Genomic DNA, 19,925 nt, shown 5'->3' on the forward strand with positions numbered 1-19,925 from the left:
TGGTTTTCCAGTACTGATAAAGCAGGATGTGATAAAAAAAAAAAAAAAAAAAGAGAAAAAAAAAGACAAGAAAAAAGGAAGGTGAAGAGAAGAGATCTTGAATCTGACTGTCTGTACCCTACTCGGGCTTGAATTTGATTTGTCTTCGTCTTCTCTTGCAGAGTTGCGGCGATGAAGACCTGTATTTCATTATCATGAAGTATCAATCGCAATAAATTACTAGGGAAGGGGGCTATTCCAGTGTAGATTATTTATGCCTTCAAATAACAATTCAAACGCCCTTGTAGGGGCAGGGTGAGTTACCAATCATGTCGTTTGATAGTTATGTTTCGTGTAGATATTTGAGATTCAAGGCGGTCGTGGAGGCGGTGAAGACGTAGGCGGAGATAAGTGCGTTGTTGATATGATGATGACCATCTGATAGATCATTGTTCTCTTTCTCCACATCCGTCACATACACGGCTCTACTTAGTACCTCTGAAATAGCTATCACTCCCTGCCCGAAACTTCAGCTATCAATCATCTCCATATTCACTACGGTGACCTTCACTAACGCTGTCTGGGTAACCAAGAGTTACTCCACATTGACGTGCGGCATATCGCGACAGTCGCCAACTGTTCTCGTTTCGGCACAAGAGAATTTCAGGAGTGAAACAGTTGCTTAATACTGTCCATTTTCTGCAGGCGTAGGGTGTATGCAAACTTCAGCGAGATGGAATCTATGCCACACGATGCTTTCGATTCTCATCCGACAAGTCCATATGTGGGACAATTACACGGTGCAGGGAACCCCGACTTAGAGAGTATAAACGGAGTTGCGACTACTGCGGTGCCGTTTGTGAAGGTTGATGGTACGGTTTTCTAGTCTGCTTTAGTAAACCGATTAGTGCTTGCCTGCAGTGGAAGAGGTGTTAATTTGCTAAACAGATCCACCTAAGTTTGAATTGGAATCTTACATTGCAAATTATACTGGTATGACGCTCGCTTTCTTACGTCAATCTTTAGCTAACTGATGTGCTACTTCCAGGCCGAACCAAATTCAATCGCCTGTTTCTAATAGGCACGTGCTCCACATATCTCTCCAACGAAGCACTGAAGGCTGCGATTATCGAAGCCAAATCAAGCAAAGATGTTTCCCGATACGAACGCGCAGTCCGTGCACTCGCCGACGTTACCCCATATGAGGCTGAAGCTACACCAGACAAGGAGTGGGTAGATCGTACACGGAAGGTCGTCAAGGCGGAGACCGATCGGCTAGAGCATGAACTGAGAGGGTATAAGAACAACCTTATTAAAGAGAGTATAAGAGTAAGTTTCATGGCAGCGCTCTATAATACCTCGGCATATGTTCTGACCTGAAATCACAGATGGGCAATGAAGACCTCGGACAGCACTACCATCAAATTGGTGACTTGGTGTCAGCTTCGAAGGCTTACTCTCGCATGAGAGATTACTGTACGACTCCGAGCCATATCGCCTCAATGTTGTTTAAAATCATAAATGTAGCCATCGAGCGTGGGGATTGGCTGAGTGTCCAGTCTCATGTGCAAAGGCTACGCAACCTACAATCAAAACAAGAGGAACAGGCTAAGAACCAGCCGAAGATGTCAGCTGCGATGGGTTTGTCCCAGTTGCACTCTGGCGCGTATCTAGACGCTGCCAATAGTTTCTTGAGCACAGACCCGACTCTAGGTGACTCGTACAACGAAGTGCTCACGTCTAACGATGTTGCCGTTTATGGTGGACTTTGCGCGCTTGCATCCATGGATCGCAATGAGCTTCAGCGGCGTGTGCTAGACAATGGCTCATTCCGCAATTTCCTCGAGCTGGAACCTCATATCCGCCGGGCGATCTCTTTCTTCTGCAATTCCAAATTCCGGCCATGTCTGGATATCCTGGAATCCTACCAAACCGATTACCTTTTAGACGTCCATTTGCAACGTCATGTCAGCACACTCTACACTCGCATTCGAACTAAGTCCATCCAGCAGTATCTGGTTCCTTTCAGCCGTGTTACCCTCGACTCTATGTCCAAGATCTTCGCTCCCGCAGCTACCAGCGAGCCGGCTCAACCTATCCACTCAAAGTCTCCGTTTGTACAAGAATTGATCGGTCTTATCCAAGACGGAACCCTGGACTCTCGGATCGACCTGGAAAAGATGGTCCTGGTATCCAATCAGACCGACCAACGGACGGAAGTGCAGGAAGCCGTGTTGGAGAGTTTATCAAGTTATATTGATGAGGCACATATAAGATTACTGCGGACTAATATCATCCGTGCAGGACTGGAAGTCCGCCCATTAGGCGATGAGCAGCGCAAGCAGGGGCACGGGCCGAAGCATTCACGACCGCCAACGGGGATGTTCCAATGAAATAAGAAGTGAGGGAGGGTATTACGGAAATAGGCAGCTATGAACTGAATTATGACTAGAGACACGGTAGAAAATCAAATAGTTTACGATTCATGTGTTCTTTCCGGATGAAAATGCCTTCCGTGCAACTGGTGAACTGAATTCCGTTTTACCTTCTTGTCCTCTTGCGCCAATTTGGGGCATGTGTGATTTGCATGGATATATTTCTGAAACAGATGCGAGAAGATGACATGAAAGGAAAATGAACATTCTGTATATAAGATCTAAGTAACCTCCAAAGAATGCACTTTACCTCGAGCGCTTGACAAGACAACCCACAATGCCCGCCAGGAGCAATGCACCATTGAAACCAGCCATGATGTAGAACGGAGTACCTGAAGACAAAACATCGAAGAGGAGACCACCCAGCTTAGTCAGGAGGAGAATACCTGCACCACCAAACAAGGAGTACACGCCGGCTATTGATCCTTTCAAATGGGACAACTGCTGCTGTCTTTGATTCCTGGGCCTTGCGAGTAGTGGCTGCCGGTCTGCGCCGCTGTCCATGTCGCTGGCTCGAGAAGCACTGACTTCAGCGTATGGTTCTGTCTCAGCGTCGAACGCCTGCCTCGGGATCTCCTCATTTAGACTGATACCCAGGATGCCGTTGCTTAATACGGCTAAGCTGCAGACAATCGCTCCAATTTGACTGATACCGATTAAACTCATTATGGCAAATACACTCGGACTTCCGCCTTCTCCGCTGAACTTGGGTGTGGGGAGAAGTGGGAACGCCGTGTATCCGATCACACCGGCCAAGCAAGCAAGGAGGAGCGGCAGGTGGTACCGGCGAGACTTATCAGACCAGTACCCGAAGGCTGGTGCAGCGATCAAGGCCACGAGCTGGGAAACGCCTGTCAGGATCGAGGCCAACTTGTACGCATCAGGACAAGAGTGCTTGATATCTCCGGGCCCTTCGCTGCGGTCGTCATTGCAGGCGCCCAGGACTCGGTAATAGTGGTTAACAAAAAGGGGGATAAACAACGAGATCCCCACTGATGAGGCGCGTGCTACAAACCCTCCGATGTAGCCTATGAGGATGTCACTGTGGCGGCATCCCAGAACTATAGCAGCGCCAAATCGGTCCAAATACGGGAGGCGTGATTTGCCGCCAACAGTACATGTCGGATAATCATCTTCATCTTGAGTCGACCAGAGTGAGTTCCATGTCTTCCTTTCTTCGCCGGGAAGATCCCGGAGGCCGAATAGACACCATATGCTGACCAGGAGAGCAACTACAGCGACTATGTAGTAGCTGCACTGAATGGCTTCTGATGGCGATAAACCGAGTGTCTGGAATTTGGCGGGAAGTGGAAGGAATATAACAAGAGATACAAGGGCGCCGCAGCCAGCGCACATTCCTACGAATCCAGCCAATCGAGAGGAAGGCGTGTTCGCTTCGCCGTCTGATTGGGCTTGAGATGATGCTTCATGGTTGAAACCATTTTGCGTGTTCACTGTCTCGCTAGATTCTTGTTCGTCGGAGCTCCCGGTCACAGTTGGAAGAACTGCCGTCACCATGGTCGAGACCGCAGAGCCGCCGATACTAAATAACAACCGTCCCAGAAGAAGTTGCGGGTAAACATTCTTGGATTGGACAAATACAACCAATGCGACGGCTATAATGCCATAGCCAGCCACACAAACCTATAAGGGAAGAAAATGAGGTTTCTAGGTCAGAACTATATCAAGAGTGAACGGAAGCGTACATGGCGGACACCTATGCGGTCCGAAAGCACCCCCCACAGAGGACAAGCGACCAGCGCAAGTAATTCATCTGCAAACCCGAGGGTTCCGACGGCATCTCCTTCGCCATCATGCAATCCAATCAATTCTGTGACCACAAACGAGATGGAGGAGTTGATATAGACTAGAAAAGCAATTGAAAACGGGCAGACGGCTAGCAAGTAGGTCAAGGTCTGCGTGCGGCTCGCCGTAAATAGAGCTCGTTGGGAAGCCATGTTTCTCCGATCAATTCAGGTCATATTCCGATTTGATTCCGGGTTGAAGGGATTCGCCGAAAGTCTCGGGAATCATGGATAAGTATACACTTAGGTTATATGATCTGGAGGGAAGAAGTTCTTGGCAGATGAAGGGAAAACGTCAGCTGTGGACTTTAAAACAGAGATACATCCAACGTCACCTGACTGCGCGTTGGAGTGAGCTCCGATCGAACCGAGTCTGCCTCGGAATTCTACTTTAAACTTGTTGCATCGCTCGAACTTTATTTTGTTTATCTGATTTCGAGTTCGACACGCTAATGTACATATGCCCTGGTTGGCCTACTGTACTCGTTATAGTATATACACCCCCGTGACTCCGTATCCATATCCATAAACCCCATTCCCAGACTAAACTGAAAGGAGACAAGAACCGGAACACCCGCGCTGACGTAAGGTCCCGGCGGGCGGTGACTGAATTGAATCCCCCCATTGCTTATACAAAGTATAGCATAGCTGTCCAGAACATCTCCAATTCCCGCCCACGCGATCGCCTGGCCTGAATTTTTTCACTTTACTCTCCTCCCATTGTGTTAGTACTTTTTAGCCGCTGTCGATGTCCCTCTGACAACTCTTACTGCTTTTTAATTTCGGCTTTCTGTCAAGGACATCGGGCTTCTCGCCCGCCTCTGTTGGTTGCCATGAGACTCGCCGCATATACTGGGGTAAGTGGCACGCATGGTTTGGTTCGCATTCAATGGAAAGTTAACCCTGCCTCACTCCACAGGTCTCGGTGGCCCTAGCCACGGGTGTCTTTCTCAAGGCACTTCATCAGAGGGCGAATTTCTACTCGGCCTGCGTTTACCTCTCTCAAAGCAGTGCCAATCTCATGGTAGGTCGCCGCTGCATGTGCTCTTGAATGATCTCTACCCCCCAAGGACCACTTGAGAGGATATCTTCTAACAGATGCAGATCCTGACAAATGTGTGTCTGTTAGCGGTCGGTTTCCTTCTTTTCTGGCTTCAACGTCTCCTCTACGGCCCCTTGCGACCCATCGAAACCGAACAGTTGTATGAAAAGGCATGGTTCGCGGTTACGGAAACCTGTCTGGCCATGACCATATTCCGGGGGGAGTTGGGCGGCTGGTTCTTGGTTATGTTCATTTGTCTACTCGTCGGAAAGGTTTGGGGCTGGATTGGCGAAGGCCGTGTGGAATACCTGGAACAGCAACCCCCAGCCAACCCTCGCCTGTTCCATACTCGCCTGGCAATTTCCCTGCTCCTCGCAGTTCTGTTTAATTCTTTCATGTTAAAGTACTGTGTTCGGACGGTTCTTGAGCAAGCACGCCCTGACATGATGGTCATGTTCGGCTTCGAGTTCGCCGTCCTCACCATCCTATCGAGTTCGACCGCCGCGAGGTACTCAATTTCTCTGGTAGAGATATATATTAATCATCAACAGTTGAAGGCCAGGGTGGAGGAGCGCCGTCAGGAGATTCGAGCCGAGAGGCAGGAGGCCATTCGTCAGAGTGCGCAAGCCGGAGAACTCTCTCCTCCCGCTAATTTACCTGATGAAAACGATATCAATGAGATGGAACTTGATGTCCCAGGATGGGAGGAAAAAGGCCGCTGGGTTTTCTATCTCGATCTGCTTACGGACTTTTTGAAGCTGACCGTGTATCTCACTTTCTTTGCCATCCTCTTCACCTTCTACGGGCTACCGATCCATATCCTGCGCGACGTAGTAGTGACGATTCGCTCCTTCGGTCGCAGGATCATGGATTTCCTTCGGTACCGCAATGCTACTCGTGACATGAACGAGCGGTATCCAGATGCGACTGCGGAGGAAATCGCACGGGAAGAAGTCTGCATTATTTGTCGGGAGGAAATGGCACAGTGGCAACCCGCGGACGGAGCTGCGCCAACAAGAGGACGGGTTTCCGAGAGACTTCGCCCGAAGAAGCTCCCTTGTGGTCACATCTTGCATTTCGCCTGTCTTCGCAGCTGGCTGGAAAGACAGCAAAACTGCCCAACCTGTCGACGCCCAGTTGTCGCACCGCCTCGTCACCGTGGCCAGCCAGGGGCGGGGGTAAATGATGGGCAAGGCAACGGGGGTGCTGGGGGTCTACCAGGTGGCCCTGCTGGGAATCAGCCTCCCGGGGGGAATGCAGCCGCTGATGGCTTACCCAGGGCTCGTGTATACCAATTTGGACCCTTCCGGATCGGGTTCGGCGCGGGCCGAGGAGACATGTTTCACAATCTTCATCAGCAAATTCACCAAGGCAATGCTCCCTTACAGCCAGCAAATAATGGCAATCCTGGCGCGAGACAAATCGGGTTTGGTTTTGGCTTCGGGCGTCCACCACCACCACCACCAACTGCCCACCCTTCGCCGGCCCCAACGGCCGTCTCTGATATGCAAACCCACCTTTCCCAATTGGAACAGCAGATTATGCAGGAAATCAACAATCTCCGGGTTACTGCAGATCAACTTCATCTGGTCCGCTTGTTACAGACCGAGCTTCAGCGACTTCGGAGTCTCCAGGATCCTCTAGCAACCCCCCTGGATTTGCCGAACAATCTATCGGAGAACCCTACCATTCCTTCGTCGTCTACAATAACAACAACTCGCCGGCAATTTATTTCAGACCCAAGAGCACCAGCGATGACGGCTGGCGATGCACGACTACCCGAGGGACTTAGCCTTCCTCCGGGCTGGTCCCTTCTTCCCCTCCACTCAGCGGAACAGGGTTCCAGTGGAGCAGCAAACGTGACGCCCACTCCAACTGTTCCCGTGACAGCTCCACCTGCACAGACGCCTGACAGTTCCGAGTCCCAGGCGCCCGCGTTGGCGGAAAATGGTTTGAATGAAAGTCAGAATGAACAGGGTCCTAGCCAGGTGAATTCGGGCTCTCGTGCCCTGCCGGGTTGGGGTTCAGCACTGTCTCCAACCACGGCGACAGACGATACCGAACCAGCGTCCGAGCAATGGACAGAAGTAACAACTGAGGGACAAACTGAGAAACCCAGTTCACTAACCGTTGAACATGGTGAGGCTGTCAATCATAACGAGGACGGTGTGGTAGAGGATGGCTCATCGTCATCACCGTCGAAGGGCAAAGCGCGGGTGGCAACAGTGGAAGACGTCGGGGATGATGAGACATGACATGGCATTCCCCTCTAGAGCTTTTTGGTTTTCTTCTGTTTTGATATCCTTCATAAGTACTTCACTCCCCACTATCCATTTGCCCGATGCATTTATCTTATCAGATTTGGGACACAAGCGTTCAACGGCGTTCTTAGCGAGGCAGAAAGATCATACCCGGGTTGTCTGTGAATTCGAATTTCTATGCGATGGGACTCATGCCTGGTGATTTCCCCCTTTTTGTAATGTTGGAATCCATTTAGCAAAGCCATCTGATCGAGATCGTGGAGAATATTTATTTTCTCTGACGGGTGGACGGATCTCTTTACATGCATGTATGTACATAGTAGTGGTAGCAATCAACCTCGCCCGATTCCCCTTCCGTTCATTGTTTTACATTTCCATGCAGGTCTTAAAACAGATTGCATAGGTTCTGTCGATGCAGAAATAGATATTTTATACTGCCGAAATGATTTTCTGGGGAAATGCCCTTTTCGAGAACAGGACTAGCCCATGGCCGCTTTTTGCTCAGTGATTGATCCAGAGCATGTTATCGTGGTTAGCGAACAGCACACGCGAAATACGCTATCAGCAGCATCTCAGAGAGATACCATTGGCACCAAGCGCTGGCATGATCTGTTCTGAAGACACTGGTCCTGCTCTATGGCATTCACAACAGTCCAGAGTGACAGGTACACTGAATCCTTACGCCATGTGGCCAACAGCCCAGCTGGTAATGCAGAATACCCCACCCATGTATCGTGGGGCCCAATTGCAGGAAGCGTGTGGCGCAAACTTGTGGGAGCAAATGGTCGAAGGGTTTACATCAGCCTCTCCCGATATCGTGCGCGAGGGTGGTTTACTGCTTAGGCCTAATTACGTACTTTCGCTCTGAGCTGTAAACAATAGACAGCCCTGAGATGCCTATTCCATTCCAGTGCGGTAGTTCGTGTCCCAAAGTAGTAACATTTTTTCGATATATATCATACTCTGTATTATAGATATAGGTCCTCGTGGGTATAAATATCCTGCCCTCCTTTAGCTTCTATATTTTTTCTTTTCAATGTTCATCACGTACACTTCTCCAATTTCTATTAGAGATCACAGAAAAAGCCAGAATGATGATGCCAATCCTCGGAAGCTAGGTTATGCTACTCTAGATGGAGCGCCTGCACTAGAAAACTAGTGTATGTGTTCTACAAAAGTGCTCTGGCTGCGGTATTCTAGGTCATAAAACCCCTCGATGTCCTCATTGTCAGAATGTTTTAGTTTTCTATAGAAATGCTCGGTTTTTTTTTTTTTTTTTTTTCCATGGCTAGGTAGATTGAAGGGGAAATCAGGGATGGAATGGGATGGGAGGTTCTAGGTAGTAGGTGTGATCATATTACTGTTCTTATGTTGTTCTATTCCTTTTGTTTTCACGGTTTGTTTACTTGGATATATATATATATATATATATTTTTTAAAAAAAATAATGGCTTCAATTAATATGACGCGTAGACATACGGAGAGGTTGATCAGCTTGTTCGCCTTGCAAAGGAATGTTTTACAAGTTTAGATCACGAAGCCGGCCTGAAAAGGGTCATCAGGGGTCTAGCAATACTTTACGCTCGCCTGTTATCCATGCTCTGCCTTGAATGTTTGGCAATACTGCGTCAATGTTGCCCACTTTCTCTGTCCCCCGTATTGTGCCAATGAACTCGGTTTCGATGACACTGCGGAAGGTAACCTTCTCTCCGATTTGTATTTGTCCTCTCGCATAGAGAACTGCAAGGCGGGACGAACTTCCAGTGCCGCATGGACTTCGATCCAATCTTCCGGGAGTGACAACGACCGTATGCTTCACAGACTTCACCCCACCCTGGTCGACAAGAGGTTCACTGATGATGATATTGTTAATGCCACGGATGGCCGGATTTTCCGGGTACGTAGGCATATATTGTGCAGGCACCGCTGTCGATCAAGGCGCATGTGGGCATCATTGGCTCTGGTATCATCGGCCTTCTCTCTGCTTTGACGCTCACCGATGCCGGCTACAGAGTGGCTATCGTTGCACGCGATCTACCGGGTGATGAATCCCAGGACTGGGCAAGTCCCTGGTGAGTATATTGCCTTGCCTAGTCTGTATCGCAACCCATATTGACAGGAAATCGAGGGCGGGCGTATCAATCTTTCCTCATCCAGACGTTGGCGGCCACAGCCTCCAGACCGAGAATTTTAAATACTTCTGGGCCTTAGCGCATAGGGATCCAACTAGTGGCGTTCAAGTATGTTGCCCAAGGCGCAGACATTCATGTGATCTCTTGACTTATCCCACCCGTGTTACGTTCAGGTTATCAAGGCAACGGAACACTACGATGATCGGGAGGATGATTCGAGCATCTGGTACAAGACAGTGGTCCCACACTATCGTGTAATTCCGAAGGAGAAAGGGCGTAAAGCTTGGATTTACATATACGTCGATGACAATCAATCCAGCATTCTTACTCCCATGGATCCAAGCGCAGCTTAAAGCACGTGGAATCACATTTATTCGGAAGACACTGAGATCCATCCAGGAGGCAAAGAAGATCACCGGAGCAGAATATATCGTGCACGCATCGGGGCTAGGAGCGTATATTCTCGCAGGCGATAAGAATGTAGAGGCCATTCGTGGACAAACAATGTTTGTCAAGACGGACTTTAACGAGTTGAAGATGCACCAAGGTTCCCACTACACCTATGTCATTCCGCGGATGTTCACCAACGGGGCCATCATCGGCGGTGTCAGCCAGCCCGGTAGCTTGGATCGCAATGTGGACAAGGCCCTACGCGCGGACATCCTAAAGCGCATCAATATCCTTACTGACGGGGGTCTTAGCTCGGTCGAGCTGGACAAGGATGTTCAGAAGGATATTGTCGCCTTCCGGCCGGGAAGAAAAGGAGGATATCGCCTCGAGGCTGAGGATGACGTAGTGCATGCCTACGGGTTTGCTGGCCTTGGCTATATATTCAGTTACGGTGTGGCTTTAAAGGTCCGAGAGCTGATTGACTCGATTGTGGACAAAGACAGGGCTCCAAGGAGCCGCCTCTAATGTACTTTTGTCCACACAAGGCTGCAATATCGGAAGTATAGAGAATCAGCGGCTCCTCAGCTCGGTACGAGGGAATTACGTATTTATGTACATATATTAAAAGAGTTTGTGGTCTAGCTATCAATCTTCTAAGGCCATATCAGCGATAGCGCCAATCCATTGTGGCCAAGCGGGAGAATGAGAAGTCGCGCGTGGCATACACATGGATCTATGCCCAAGGGCGCAGTATCCCGCGAAGAGTTTCACTAGATAATAGTAGAATGTCTAGTAAGAATTCCAGCCGGTGAAAGCTGGCGTGGCGCATGGAAGCGCTTTCCCACGAGGCCTCTCAGTAGGTTGGAATCGTCATTCAGCTAGGGCCCCTGATAGGTATATTTGTGTTATCCGCCCTTTATTGACAAGCAATTAGAAGCGAAGGGTGAATCAATAGTGGATCTGAAGCCCACGGAAGACTTGAGTACGGGGGTCCGTCGAAGTAGTTGGGGTAACCGAGACATAAACCCTAAGCGCCATGCTCAGTGGCGATGATAAGAACCGGCTTTTGCAAGTGATAGTCCTCTACCCCCGGAAGAAGTTGCCTGCTTTGTGTGCTTCCCCCTCCCCCATGCTCATATCTGACTGTTGGCCGACTCCACATACTAGCTAGCGGTATATGGGGGGGGCTCCAGGTCTAAATAATGCATGTGCTCCGTGCAGATGCTGGACTACTAGTTGTGAAGGTCACATTATTCTAAGTTCCTCGTGTCTTCCGTTGCCTATCATGAAGAAACAGATAACCTCGGAACCTGGCCCTGAAGATATCAAACATACGCAGTCACAGACTGGCGAAGGATTCGTTAGCGAAAACATTCAAGATGATGCTGTCTTCGGCGAGATTCGTGAAGGAGATACCAACTATCGTGATGTAAGCTTTCTTGTGATGTGCCTCGAAACCAGACTCGACTGACGTGGTCTAGGTGAGCTGGATGGGGACAACAGCTCTGATGATCAAAGCCCAAATTGGTCTCAGTGTTCTTTCGATGCCTAAGGTTTTCGACATCCTCGGAATTGTGCCTGGGATTATCATTCTTCTTACAATTGCCAGAATGACGAGTTGGTCGAACTGGATGGTCGGCGTCTTCAAGTTACGCCATCCTAGTGTTTATGGAATTGACGACGTGGGTAAAATGCTCTTTGGGCGAGTGGGATTTGAGCTATCCGGTGCGGCATATACCTTGTGTGAGTGTTCAAGATCCTACAGGAACCTTCCTGTGGCTCTAACCTGATACAAATATAAGATGAGTTACTCGTACTCGGGCCCACACATTTCCATCATCCAAAACATAGTCGCGCCACAAGAACTGCGTTCTTGTACCTTATTGCAATTCAAGGCAATTAGTGGGGGAGGTATCTTGCGTAATAAATATCATTAAAGTGATGCGTAAACCCCAACATAAGTATACATAGACCCAGCCAGCCACACTCACGAGTAGCTAAGATAGCGTGTTTTCGGAGGTGGTGGCTCATCGAATACTCTTCCTCTTTTTCCTAACAGTCTGGAAACTCTTTGTAGTCGTTGTGTGAATGCTTCCTAGCTCGATACTACTGGATCTTCTTACCCCAGTTTTACCCCAGCCTTACCCCAGTCTTGCCCCGATTTCCTTGAATGGGCAAATTTGGGGTCGGGCGGGAGGAAACCCCACGGAACTGCTTGCCATTTTTAGGTATGAACCTTGGGGACGACGATATGTGGCCCAGCAAATTCGACAGTCATTCAAAACATCGCGAGCGTAGAGTTAGTGATCACGGATAGATCGGATATAAAATCTTTACTGTTAGCATTACGAGAACTTTCCTGTCCTCCGGCCATCCGCATTTTAACTCCCTTTCCATTGTCCGTCCTGCTCGCAGGCTATACACACCGTATTTCCAGAATCATCAACATCAGCACAATGGTAGACCTTCATGGAATAATTGGTGGTGGCCTTAATCCACGCCCGGCACGGATGACCAGACGGTCATCGACAAAGATCGTCTCCAAGTGCTCGTCGAACGACGCATCACGGCCGGTGTCCACGGCCTCGTCCCCGAAAGCCTTTTGCCATGCTAGAGCCAGCGTTACAAGCAGAGATGAAAGCTTTGGTCCAGAATGTGGGCGTGAAAACGGTCTAAGTTTAGAATTATGCACCCACACTCTGTATCTACGCAATAGACATTATCCAGGAGACCAAAGGCCATTCAGGTAAATTCTCGTCCTAGCGTATTCATGACGTGTCCGGGGCAAAATGTATATATATCTCGCTCCAAATGCAAGCGAAATGGCCTTAAAGGCAAGGGATTAGGAGCTGGTTCTAAAGCCTTGCAGTCTATGCAAAGTATGTGGAGGCATACATATAGGAATACTATTATCTACACTACATATTCAATCAAACAGAGGTGTGAGACGGCTGTCAAGTGACAATAATCAAAGCCATGCCTACTTATACTTGCTCGGATTGGGCCGTTGGAGGTCATATGATGTTCGAGGAATGGAAAATCGCGGCCAGTTGCTTGTGTGTAATTTTCCCTTGTTAGGCTTTACTCCCGTGATGTGAAAATATTTTCAAGACATCCTCGTGTCTGATAAGATCTATCGTATATGATTACGATCATTCCGCGTTGCTCTATTGGGTTGAATATACTACCCCATCTGGCCATTGAAAAAATGGCTGAGCAGAAGCAAGTAATGACTTACAATGTAAGATATTACACTTTCATAATCTCCGTCCTTGTACCTGCAGGTTGATGCTGTCTATGGCTTCTTGCTCCCTTCTGCCCTTGAGAACCCGCATCTTAGACTGCATTCACAGCAGAAGCTTCAATATTGGGCCTGAGATATGTATTATAGCCGGATGTGGACGAAGACCCTTTGGACTGATGTCTGTGATACTCACCATATTATTTTGAAAAAAGGGGAGGGGAAACTGCTTGAATATATCCTTGGCTAGATCTGTACTAAAAGAGATTATTGTGTATATGACCTCGACTGAGACAAGGTCGGTACTGCTCAGCACACGTACTTTCCGCCTTCCCCCCACGCTCTGGGATCAAATCACTCACTGAGCAAAAAGCGGCCCTGAGCTAGCCTTATTCGGGAAAGGGAAAGTAGCATCCATGATGCATGTTGAACCAACTTGAACCCTAAGTTTCGACACAAGAACCGTCCATAAGTAGTAAGTAGTATTAAAATTGATTAAAGTTTAAGGATAGTTAGAAAACAATCCTCATACAATTCCTACATTCTGCAGAGACTTTCCTATCTTATCTGCCAACTCTCTTTGTAGTACAATTCACGGTGGGGCTCCCAGAAAAGATGAAGAAATAAAAATAAAATAGTAAAAAAATGAACCGTTACGGTTCGACAGGATTAAGGTTAAGTGTTACGTGCTTGTTTTCCAAAGGGGGAAAACGTGGTCATTGGTCATGATTTCATGATTGAATCCTGCACTGTAACCACAGTCGCGGATCGGCTTCATCATTGCTGACGACAGCATCTCCGCCTCCCGTCCCCCAGTCCTTCCCTCCCCGGTCCGCTACGTACTTACTTTTTAATACGAGTTGAACAGTCCACTGCTAATGTCCTCAGTCGGATGATTATCTTTATCGGAGCGGAGCTCCTTTCCTTTGTTTCACTTTAGGACCCTCTTACTGCGTGGCTGTGGCTTGGCTTCTTTTCCTTTTGGCCCCTGACGCCGCGAAAACATATGTACAAATAAGAAAATTACTCTCGTTGACCGATCAATTGGCCGTTCCATGAAGTTTCACTTCCTTAGTTGTTTGTGAGTTCCCTCAGCCTGGGTTTTCTCAAAGGCGCCTGCAAATCGCTTTCCCTGGCCTTTCTCGCGCGGGAGGCTTCGCGGATGAAGTGGTCGGTTCATTTTTGCAAGACACCATGTTCTATTTAGCCCTCATTCTAACTGCTTTTTACATGGATTGCTGTAGCAAATTATTATTTAATACTCCTGCTTGTGTGACTGTTCACAACCGCATCTCATGATTTTCTCACGGCGCGCGATTCCCCTCCTCGGCCTCGCCTTCTTCATCGTCTTCCTATACACGGTCAGCAGTCTTTCCCGGCAATGGCGGAATATGCCACAAGTTGTGGGCCTGGGCGATCTGGTTGCGACCCCGTATCCAACGGCGTCTGGCTATGCGAACATTTCTGGGACAGTTGATAAGCCTTCGAGAGAGCCTTACGCGCCTCGACCGCATTATGCGCCTGGTATTCCTAAACCCCCCGGGTCAACATATACGAGGACCTTAGTGGTGCCTCAAGCTGGCGAGGAAGACACAGAATGGATTAAATTGGAAATTCCGGAGTGGCAGCCTGCTGTTTACGTGGTTGACGATCTCTCGGCGCCTTTACATCCTCCCAAGAACAAGGGCCATGAGGTCATAGTCTATCTGAGCTATATTATTGATCACTACGACAAGCTACCAGACATTATTGCCTTCATGCACTCACACCAATTCGCTTGGCATAATGACGAGATATTCAACGGGAATGCTGCCGAGATGCTGCAACGTTTAAACCCCGCGCGGGTGGTCCGAGAAGGGTTCATGAACTTGCGTTGTACATGGGCGCCTGGTTGTCCTGATTGGCTACATCCAGGCACATTGGAGGAGGATGAACATAAGCAAGAAGAAACCATGCTGGCCAGGTCGTGGGGCGAAATCTTCCCGGGTGACCCAATCCCCGATGTCCTCGCACAGCCATGCTGTGCCCAATTTGTCGTTTCGCGCGAGCGCATTCTCTCCATCCCGAAAGCACGCTTCGTTTACTATCGTGACTGGATCCTTCGAACGGAATTGAGCGACTACATCTCTGGCCGAATCTGGGAATATCTGTGGCATGTCGTGTTTACGGGTGAAAATGTCGTCTGTCCCAAGGAGCACGTCTGTTATTGCGACGGCTACGGAATTTGTTTTGGAGGCGAAGAGAAATATGATGAATTTCGAAGATTACACTCGGAGAAGGGAGAGTTGGAGGAGGACCTCAAGTTTTGGCGCGGAGAAGCAGAGGCCATCGAAATCGAGCGAATCGTAGGAACCCTAGGCGAACAAAGCCACATCTCAGTGCCCGACCCGGGTAGAGATACTGAGCTGGAGCAGCTAATTTTCGAAAAGGAACGAACAATCGAGGAGATACTACGCAACGCCACAAAGCGCGGAGAGGACCCAAAAGCGAGAGCGTTAGAGGCGGGCAGACTATGGAAGGAAGGTGATGGGTTCTAATTGCCTCACGACTGCACCAAATACTTCACAACTCTCGTCCTCACTTGCCGGTCAATGGTCTTACACAAGATTATGCGCACTTTCGACATTACTGTCCCTCGGTCCCAGTGCTCTTTTCAAGTCTTTCATTTCGCCATGCATGATATACGCTCACGCTCACGCCCGCAGCCATAGAGTTACCTTCTTGTTTATAGTTCCGCCTTTGCATTGTGATCTCGGAGGCCGTGCTTTTTGCGTGACTCTCCATGCTGTTTACTTCTACCCTTCTTTCGAAATATTTGGGATTGAACGTTGGATTGTTTCATATTCGTTGCCATATGTTCCAAAAAATGTGTTGATACCTACTCCAATTGCAGTTTGGCTGGTTCCAAATGGTTATTGATATGAGCCGAGAAGCATCCATTTCATTCTTTTCTATTTTTAAATCTTTTATGTCCATTTTCAAGGGAGTAAATTGACACATTCCATCATGACGTAGCGAGTAACCGGAGTAACCCGTCGTTTATAGTCATGTGATCCTTCCGGCAGTCGACGACTTTACAGAGTTTGCATTGTCTGCCCATCCTTCAAACCGCGCAAACAACGTCATCTAGGCCGAACCAAGCGATCTGATTGATTAACTTATCGCGAATCGCGCGAGCTCATTCGGATAGACGTACTGGAGCGTTCTGCTTCCGTATCTTCGTCAGTCTTCTTGGACGACGAGATCTGGCCTTGCGCCCGCTTCACGGAAGCTCCGGGCTCATTGGCGAGTCCTGTTTTTCTTGCGAACCCGCAAGGGGACTGCGCGCAGTTCTTCGCTGAGCGTATTCATTTCAATCGGTCTATGCTACTTACTTCTAGGTAGCTATTGCCTTAGGAATTGACAAGGACGGTTGAACAGTACAAACGACAAGCCTTTAGTTCTCCTGCGGTCCCATTTGTGTGCCAAAAATAAAATCCTCCGCAACAGCCCGCCACCATCATTTGCGCGTCGCGTGGTTATAGTGAACTAAATTGATACCAGTTCTCACGGTCCCCGGACTTGATTCTCGTTTCCTCAATCTTTTTTTTCCCTAATACGTACGCGAGACGCTACTCATTGTGGCTTTCTACGCCAAAGTTGCTGTCATGACGTCTTCTGCCTCCCATCACCAACATCCTTCGACTTCAGCCGCTGAGTTTTCTGCTCATCAAACCGCTCCTTCCTCTAACATCGACCCGAACGGTAACATCGCCACGAGTGGCTATGCGCCAAATGAAAGTCAACTTGCTGGGCTGGTAGAAGCTGCTACGGCAGCGGCTGGCCAAGACGTATCGGAATGGGCCGCCGCCGCTGCAGTCGCTGCCGCTGCAGGTGCCGCCGGGCATCAGCATCATCTAGACGGCTACCCTCCGGATATTCATATCGAAGATGATAGCTTTGCAGATGCAGGTTTTGGGACAGGGCTGGGCGCTGGAAGACAGTTACGAGCACCAGGGCCATCCCCCAACGAACATAGTCAGCCTTCGGGACTGTCAAGAACGGTGTCAAAGAAGAGAAAGAGAGATGGCCCTCTCGACCCAGCCTTAACAGCGTCTGGACCTGGTGGTCACCAGCAGCAGCCCCACCATCACAGTTCGCATCATTATGGTGGTGAAAGCCTCGATATCCGGTCTGCACCTCCTCAGTCCTTATCGGAAGCGCGTGCTGTTGGTTTACATTCCGCAGCTGCTCTGTTCCGTCAGCCCTCGAGCAACAAGAAGTATACCCGACCACCTATGTCGAAGCTTTTTGCTTCACTAGAACTATCACCAGAAAACTTCCTACATTTACAAGCCGCTGCTAAGGCATATATGCTCGATGACAAGCATCCAGAACGACGTGAGTGTGTCGGTCAACGTGGCAAAGGAGACACGGAAATGGTTAAATTGAGGCTTTGGAATTGTGTGCGCCACTTTCTCGAAATTGAGGGCCATGGTGAACGTTTTTTCGGTGAAAATGTAGTCAACGAGGGCATGGGTCCCAGGACCTATGTTTGGCCCCGGGACCAGCAAAAAATCATTGCGCTGGTCATTCCACTGCTACGGCGTATGGTCACCAATGAACGACAGAGGCAATATGCAGTTGAGACGAGGAAGGGAGGTGGATCAGAGGAGCGACGACGAAGGAAAACAGAAGATAGTCTCCAGAATATGAATAGTGCCAGTCCCCCCAAGTTTCCCGTTGAGGAACAACTCCAGATGCACGCACAACATCATCCTCCCGAAGGGTATGCGCCAACACACCCCGAGTTGGGGCCGACTTCCCAAGACATGGAGTTGGGCCTGACAGATCTGCTCCCTGATGGCTATCCAGCTGACTGGGATGCCATCTCTAAAACATACGAAGCCTACAATCAAAACTACGAGCTCGACAACCTATGGTATATCTCGGGCCTACAACAGCCAGATTGGCGTGGGTTAGTAGCTGCTGTTGACAGCCATTATCAAGTCTTTCACAACGGTAGTTTTGACTGCCCCACACCATGTGAGGATGAGAATATCAACCATATTTTACATGCAAACTCTGTGTCGGGTTTACGGTGGAGGCTTGGTGGAGATCGCAATCAAGTTGCCAGGAATGAGTTGTATGTTGCCACACTCCCATGACCACTTTCCTCGGTATGTAACATGAAACTAACTCCCTTACAGTGCAAGCAGTATCACCCGCGACCTTTCTCGCATTATCCGTGATAATATCGCCACGAAGCATGGCGTTCAAACGTCTACCGACGACCACGCGTCCATGCATCCATCAAATTTCCCGCCCCTCCCAACGGGTCTAACTATGCCAAACCCCCCAACAACCTCTCAAGCGCCAATATCTTTGCGAATCAATATCATGCAGAACGGGAAACGTGTCCTTCCCCGGGTAGACCTTCCTGCAGGGCACTGTCCCGATCTTGAGGCTTTGAAACAGATACTGTGTCGTCGATTCGCGGGCCAGTTGCCAGGTCTACCCTCTGACCCTTCGCTGGACCCTGCAGCCTGGATGTCCTCGTTGGGCTGGAGATTCAAAGTCTGGTTGCCCGAGGGCCTGACTCCTGTCCAGAATGACGGCGAGTGGACGATCTCACTCCTCTCTGCCGGGAACGTAGACTGGATGGACGGTGATCTACGAGTTCTTGTAGAGCTGGAGAGCACCTCTTAGTAGTTATCTCCCATTTTCTGGGTAGCCAATGCACCCTACTCTTCTCTTTTTCCCTTCCTATTTAGGGTCAACAACAGATTTGCCTTCTCACATACCGTGGCCTGTCTTCCCTGGAGGATACGAGCATTAATAAGCTTCTTCCATCTTTGTTCTGGGCCTTCTTCTCCATCTACCTCCTTTTATCTTCTCTCCACCTTTTCCTCCTCTCTCCGCTTTGCATATATATCTTTATACCTAACCTTGCTCCTCATTTTCGGTGAACGTTGACTTCTTTCGGTTCATACCCTTTTGATGCCCATTACGGACCTGACTTATCAGGATGAGACATGATGTAAGTGACGCTGGCATTAGTTGCATTTCGGAGGTAGAATAGTGCTTTTTAATACGACTTTAAGCGGGCTTTTGTGTTTAGCGTGGTCTGAAATATAGTTTGAAGGTAATATGACTTCTAATGTAACTCAATACCTGGTTTTCAAGAGTAATAGACGAATCTATAAGAGCAACTACTATGTAGCAAGACTGCAGGGTGGTTTGTATCCGCTATCCATGTAAAAGTATATATTTCGCTCACCCCAAACGTTACCCCATCAATTTCCATAAATCTTCGCTCAACACAGCGCAGGTGTTAGTTATTGTATAACAGTTTCCATTTTAATTGTTGTTTTTCTTCTCCTTTCCGTTACTTAAACATCTTGATTACTACTTCAAATGTTATGGAGGATGGTAACCCACTTCCGAGCTGTTGCCCTAACTGTAACTGGGAAAGCCTTTATTTACTTAATACTTGGATAATAGGAAAACTTTGTACAAGAAAACCATGCCGTTCATATTTGGAAGGTTTCATCACATCAATATCTGCTGACTAGCTATATGTTATAAGATATAGATGGACATGTCGTGAGATGTGATACTAGCTCCGCTCATGACTGGCGGTTGCTAGTTGCTAGCTGAC

General features: G+C 48.7%; 7 protein-coding genes across 7 annotated transcripts; 6 read left to right on the top strand and 1 right to left on the bottom strand.

Moving 5' to 3' along the window:
- Nucleotides 1-440: 440 nt before the first annotated feature.
- On the top strand, nt 441-2,516 carry BDV27DRAFT_52208 (COP9 signalosome complex subunit 1). The gene is made up of 4 exons (XM_032076841.1): nt 441-851; nt 928-972; nt 1,028-1,308; nt 1,368-2,516. Exons 1-4 carry the CDS (start codon nt 713-715, stop codon nt 2,370-2,372), a joined length of 1,470 nt encoding a protein of 489 aa, XP_031922694.1. The 5' UTR covers nt 441-712; the 3' UTR covers nt 2,373-2,516.
- Nucleotides 2,517-4,487, bottom strand: BDV27DRAFT_52212 (putative MFS transporter). The gene is made up of 2 exons (XM_032076842.1): nt 4,121-4,487; nt 2,517-4,058 (listed from the first exon to the last, which is right to left on the bottom strand). The coding sequence occupies exons 1-2, from the start codon at nt 4,370-4,372 to the stop codon at nt 2,661-2,663; spliced, it is 1,650 nt and encodes a 549-aa protein (XP_031922695.1). The 5' UTR covers nt 4,373-4,487; the 3' UTR covers nt 2,517-2,660.
- A 565-nt stretch (nt 4,488-5,052) lies between these two features.
- hrdA (E3 ubiquitin-protein ligase HRD1) lies at nt 5,053-7,516 on the top strand (the record flags this gene model as incomplete). Its single annotated transcript, XM_032071041.1, has 3 exons — nt 5,053-5,076; nt 5,139-5,243; nt 5,324-7,516. 3 exons carry the CDS (start codon nt 5,053-5,055, stop codon nt 7,514-7,516), a joined length of 2,322 nt encoding a protein of 773 aa, XP_031922696.1.
- Nucleotides 7,517-9,332: 1,816 nt separating this feature from the next.
- BDV27DRAFT_168407 (FAD-dependent oxidoreductase) lies at nt 9,333-10,569 on the top strand (the record flags this gene model as incomplete). Its single annotated transcript, XM_032074758.1, has 5 exons — nt 9,333-9,419; nt 9,461-9,594; nt 9,651-9,762; nt 9,828-9,930; nt 9,974-10,569. The coding sequence occupies 5 exons, from the start codon at nt 9,333-9,335 to the stop codon at nt 10,567-10,569; spliced, it is 1,032 nt and encodes a 343-aa protein (XP_031922697.1).
- Nucleotides 10,570-11,329: 760 nt separating this feature from the next.
- On the top strand, nt 11,330-11,834 carry BDV27DRAFT_168408 (uncharacterized protein; the record flags this gene model as incomplete). The annotated part of the gene is made up of 2 exons (XM_032074759.1): nt 11,330-11,473; nt 11,526-11,834. The coding sequence occupies 2 exons, from the start codon at nt 11,330-11,332 to the stop codon at nt 11,832-11,834; spliced, it is 453 nt and encodes a 150-aa protein (XP_031922698.1).
- Nucleotides 11,835-14,103: 2,269 nt separating this feature from the next.
- On the top strand, nt 14,104-16,205 carry BDV27DRAFT_135804 (DUF3431 domain-containing protein). Its single transcript, XM_032068627.1, has 2 exons — nt 14,104-14,366; nt 14,530-16,205. The coding sequence occupies exon 2, from the start codon at nt 14,581-14,583 to the stop codon at nt 15,820-15,822; it is 1,242 nt and encodes a 413-aa protein (XP_031922699.1). The 5' UTR covers nt 14,104-14,366; nt 14,530-14,580; the 3' UTR covers nt 15,823-16,205.
- Nucleotides 16,206-16,421: 216 nt separating this feature from the next.
- BDV27DRAFT_135807 (uncharacterized protein) lies at nt 16,422-19,397 on the top strand. Its single transcript, XM_032068628.1, has 2 exons — nt 16,422-18,410; nt 18,475-19,397. Exons 1-2 carry the CDS (start codon nt 16,933-16,935, stop codon nt 18,971-18,973), a joined length of 1,977 nt encoding a protein of 658 aa, XP_031922700.1. The 5' UTR covers nt 16,422-16,932; the 3' UTR covers nt 18,974-19,397.
- The last annotated feature ends 528 nt before the right edge of the window (nt 19,398-19,925 follow it).

This window comes from Aspergillus caelatus (genome assembly GCF_009193585.1).
Source record: "Aspergillus caelatus strain CBS 763.97 unplaced genomic scaffold BDV27scaffold_253, whole genome shotgun sequence".
Lineage (NCBI taxonomy): Eukaryota > Fungi > Ascomycota > Eurotiomycetes > Eurotiales > Aspergillaceae > Aspergillus > Aspergillus caelatus.

Bases quoted from the DNA above. Each gene is read 5' to 3' on its own strand.
- BDV27DRAFT_135807 (XM_032068628.1), top strand. From the start codon at position 16,933: ATGACGTCTTCTGCCTCCCATCACCAACATCCTTCGACTTCAGCCGCT. The intron at 18,411-18,474 runs GTATGTTGCCAC...ACTCCCTTACAG, and splicing joins CAAGTTGCCAGGAATGAGTT to TGCAAGCAGTATCACCCGCG.
- BDV27DRAFT_52212 (XM_032076842.1), bottom strand. From the start codon at position 4,372: ATGGCTTCCCAACGAGCTCTATTTACGGCGAGCCGCACGCAGACCTTG. The intron at 4,059-4,120 runs GTACGCTTCCGT...CTTCCCTTATAG, and splicing joins ACCGCATAGGTGTCCGCCAT to GTTTGTGTGGCTGGCTATGG.
- BDV27DRAFT_135804 (XM_032068627.1), top strand. From the start codon at position 14,581: ATGATTTTCTCACGGCGCGCGATTCCCCTCCTCGGCCTCGCCTTCTTC.
- BDV27DRAFT_52208 (XM_032076841.1), top strand. From the start codon at position 713: ATGGAATCTATGCCACACGATGCTTTCGATTCTCATCCGACAAGTCCA. The intron at 973-1,027 runs GTATGACGCTCG...TGCTACTTCCAG, and splicing joins TTACATTGCAAATTATACTG to GCCGAACCAAATTCAATCGC. The intron at 1,309-1,367 runs GTAAGTTTCATG...CTGAAATCACAG, and splicing joins TTATTAAAGAGAGTATAAGA to ATGGGCAATGAAGACCTCGG.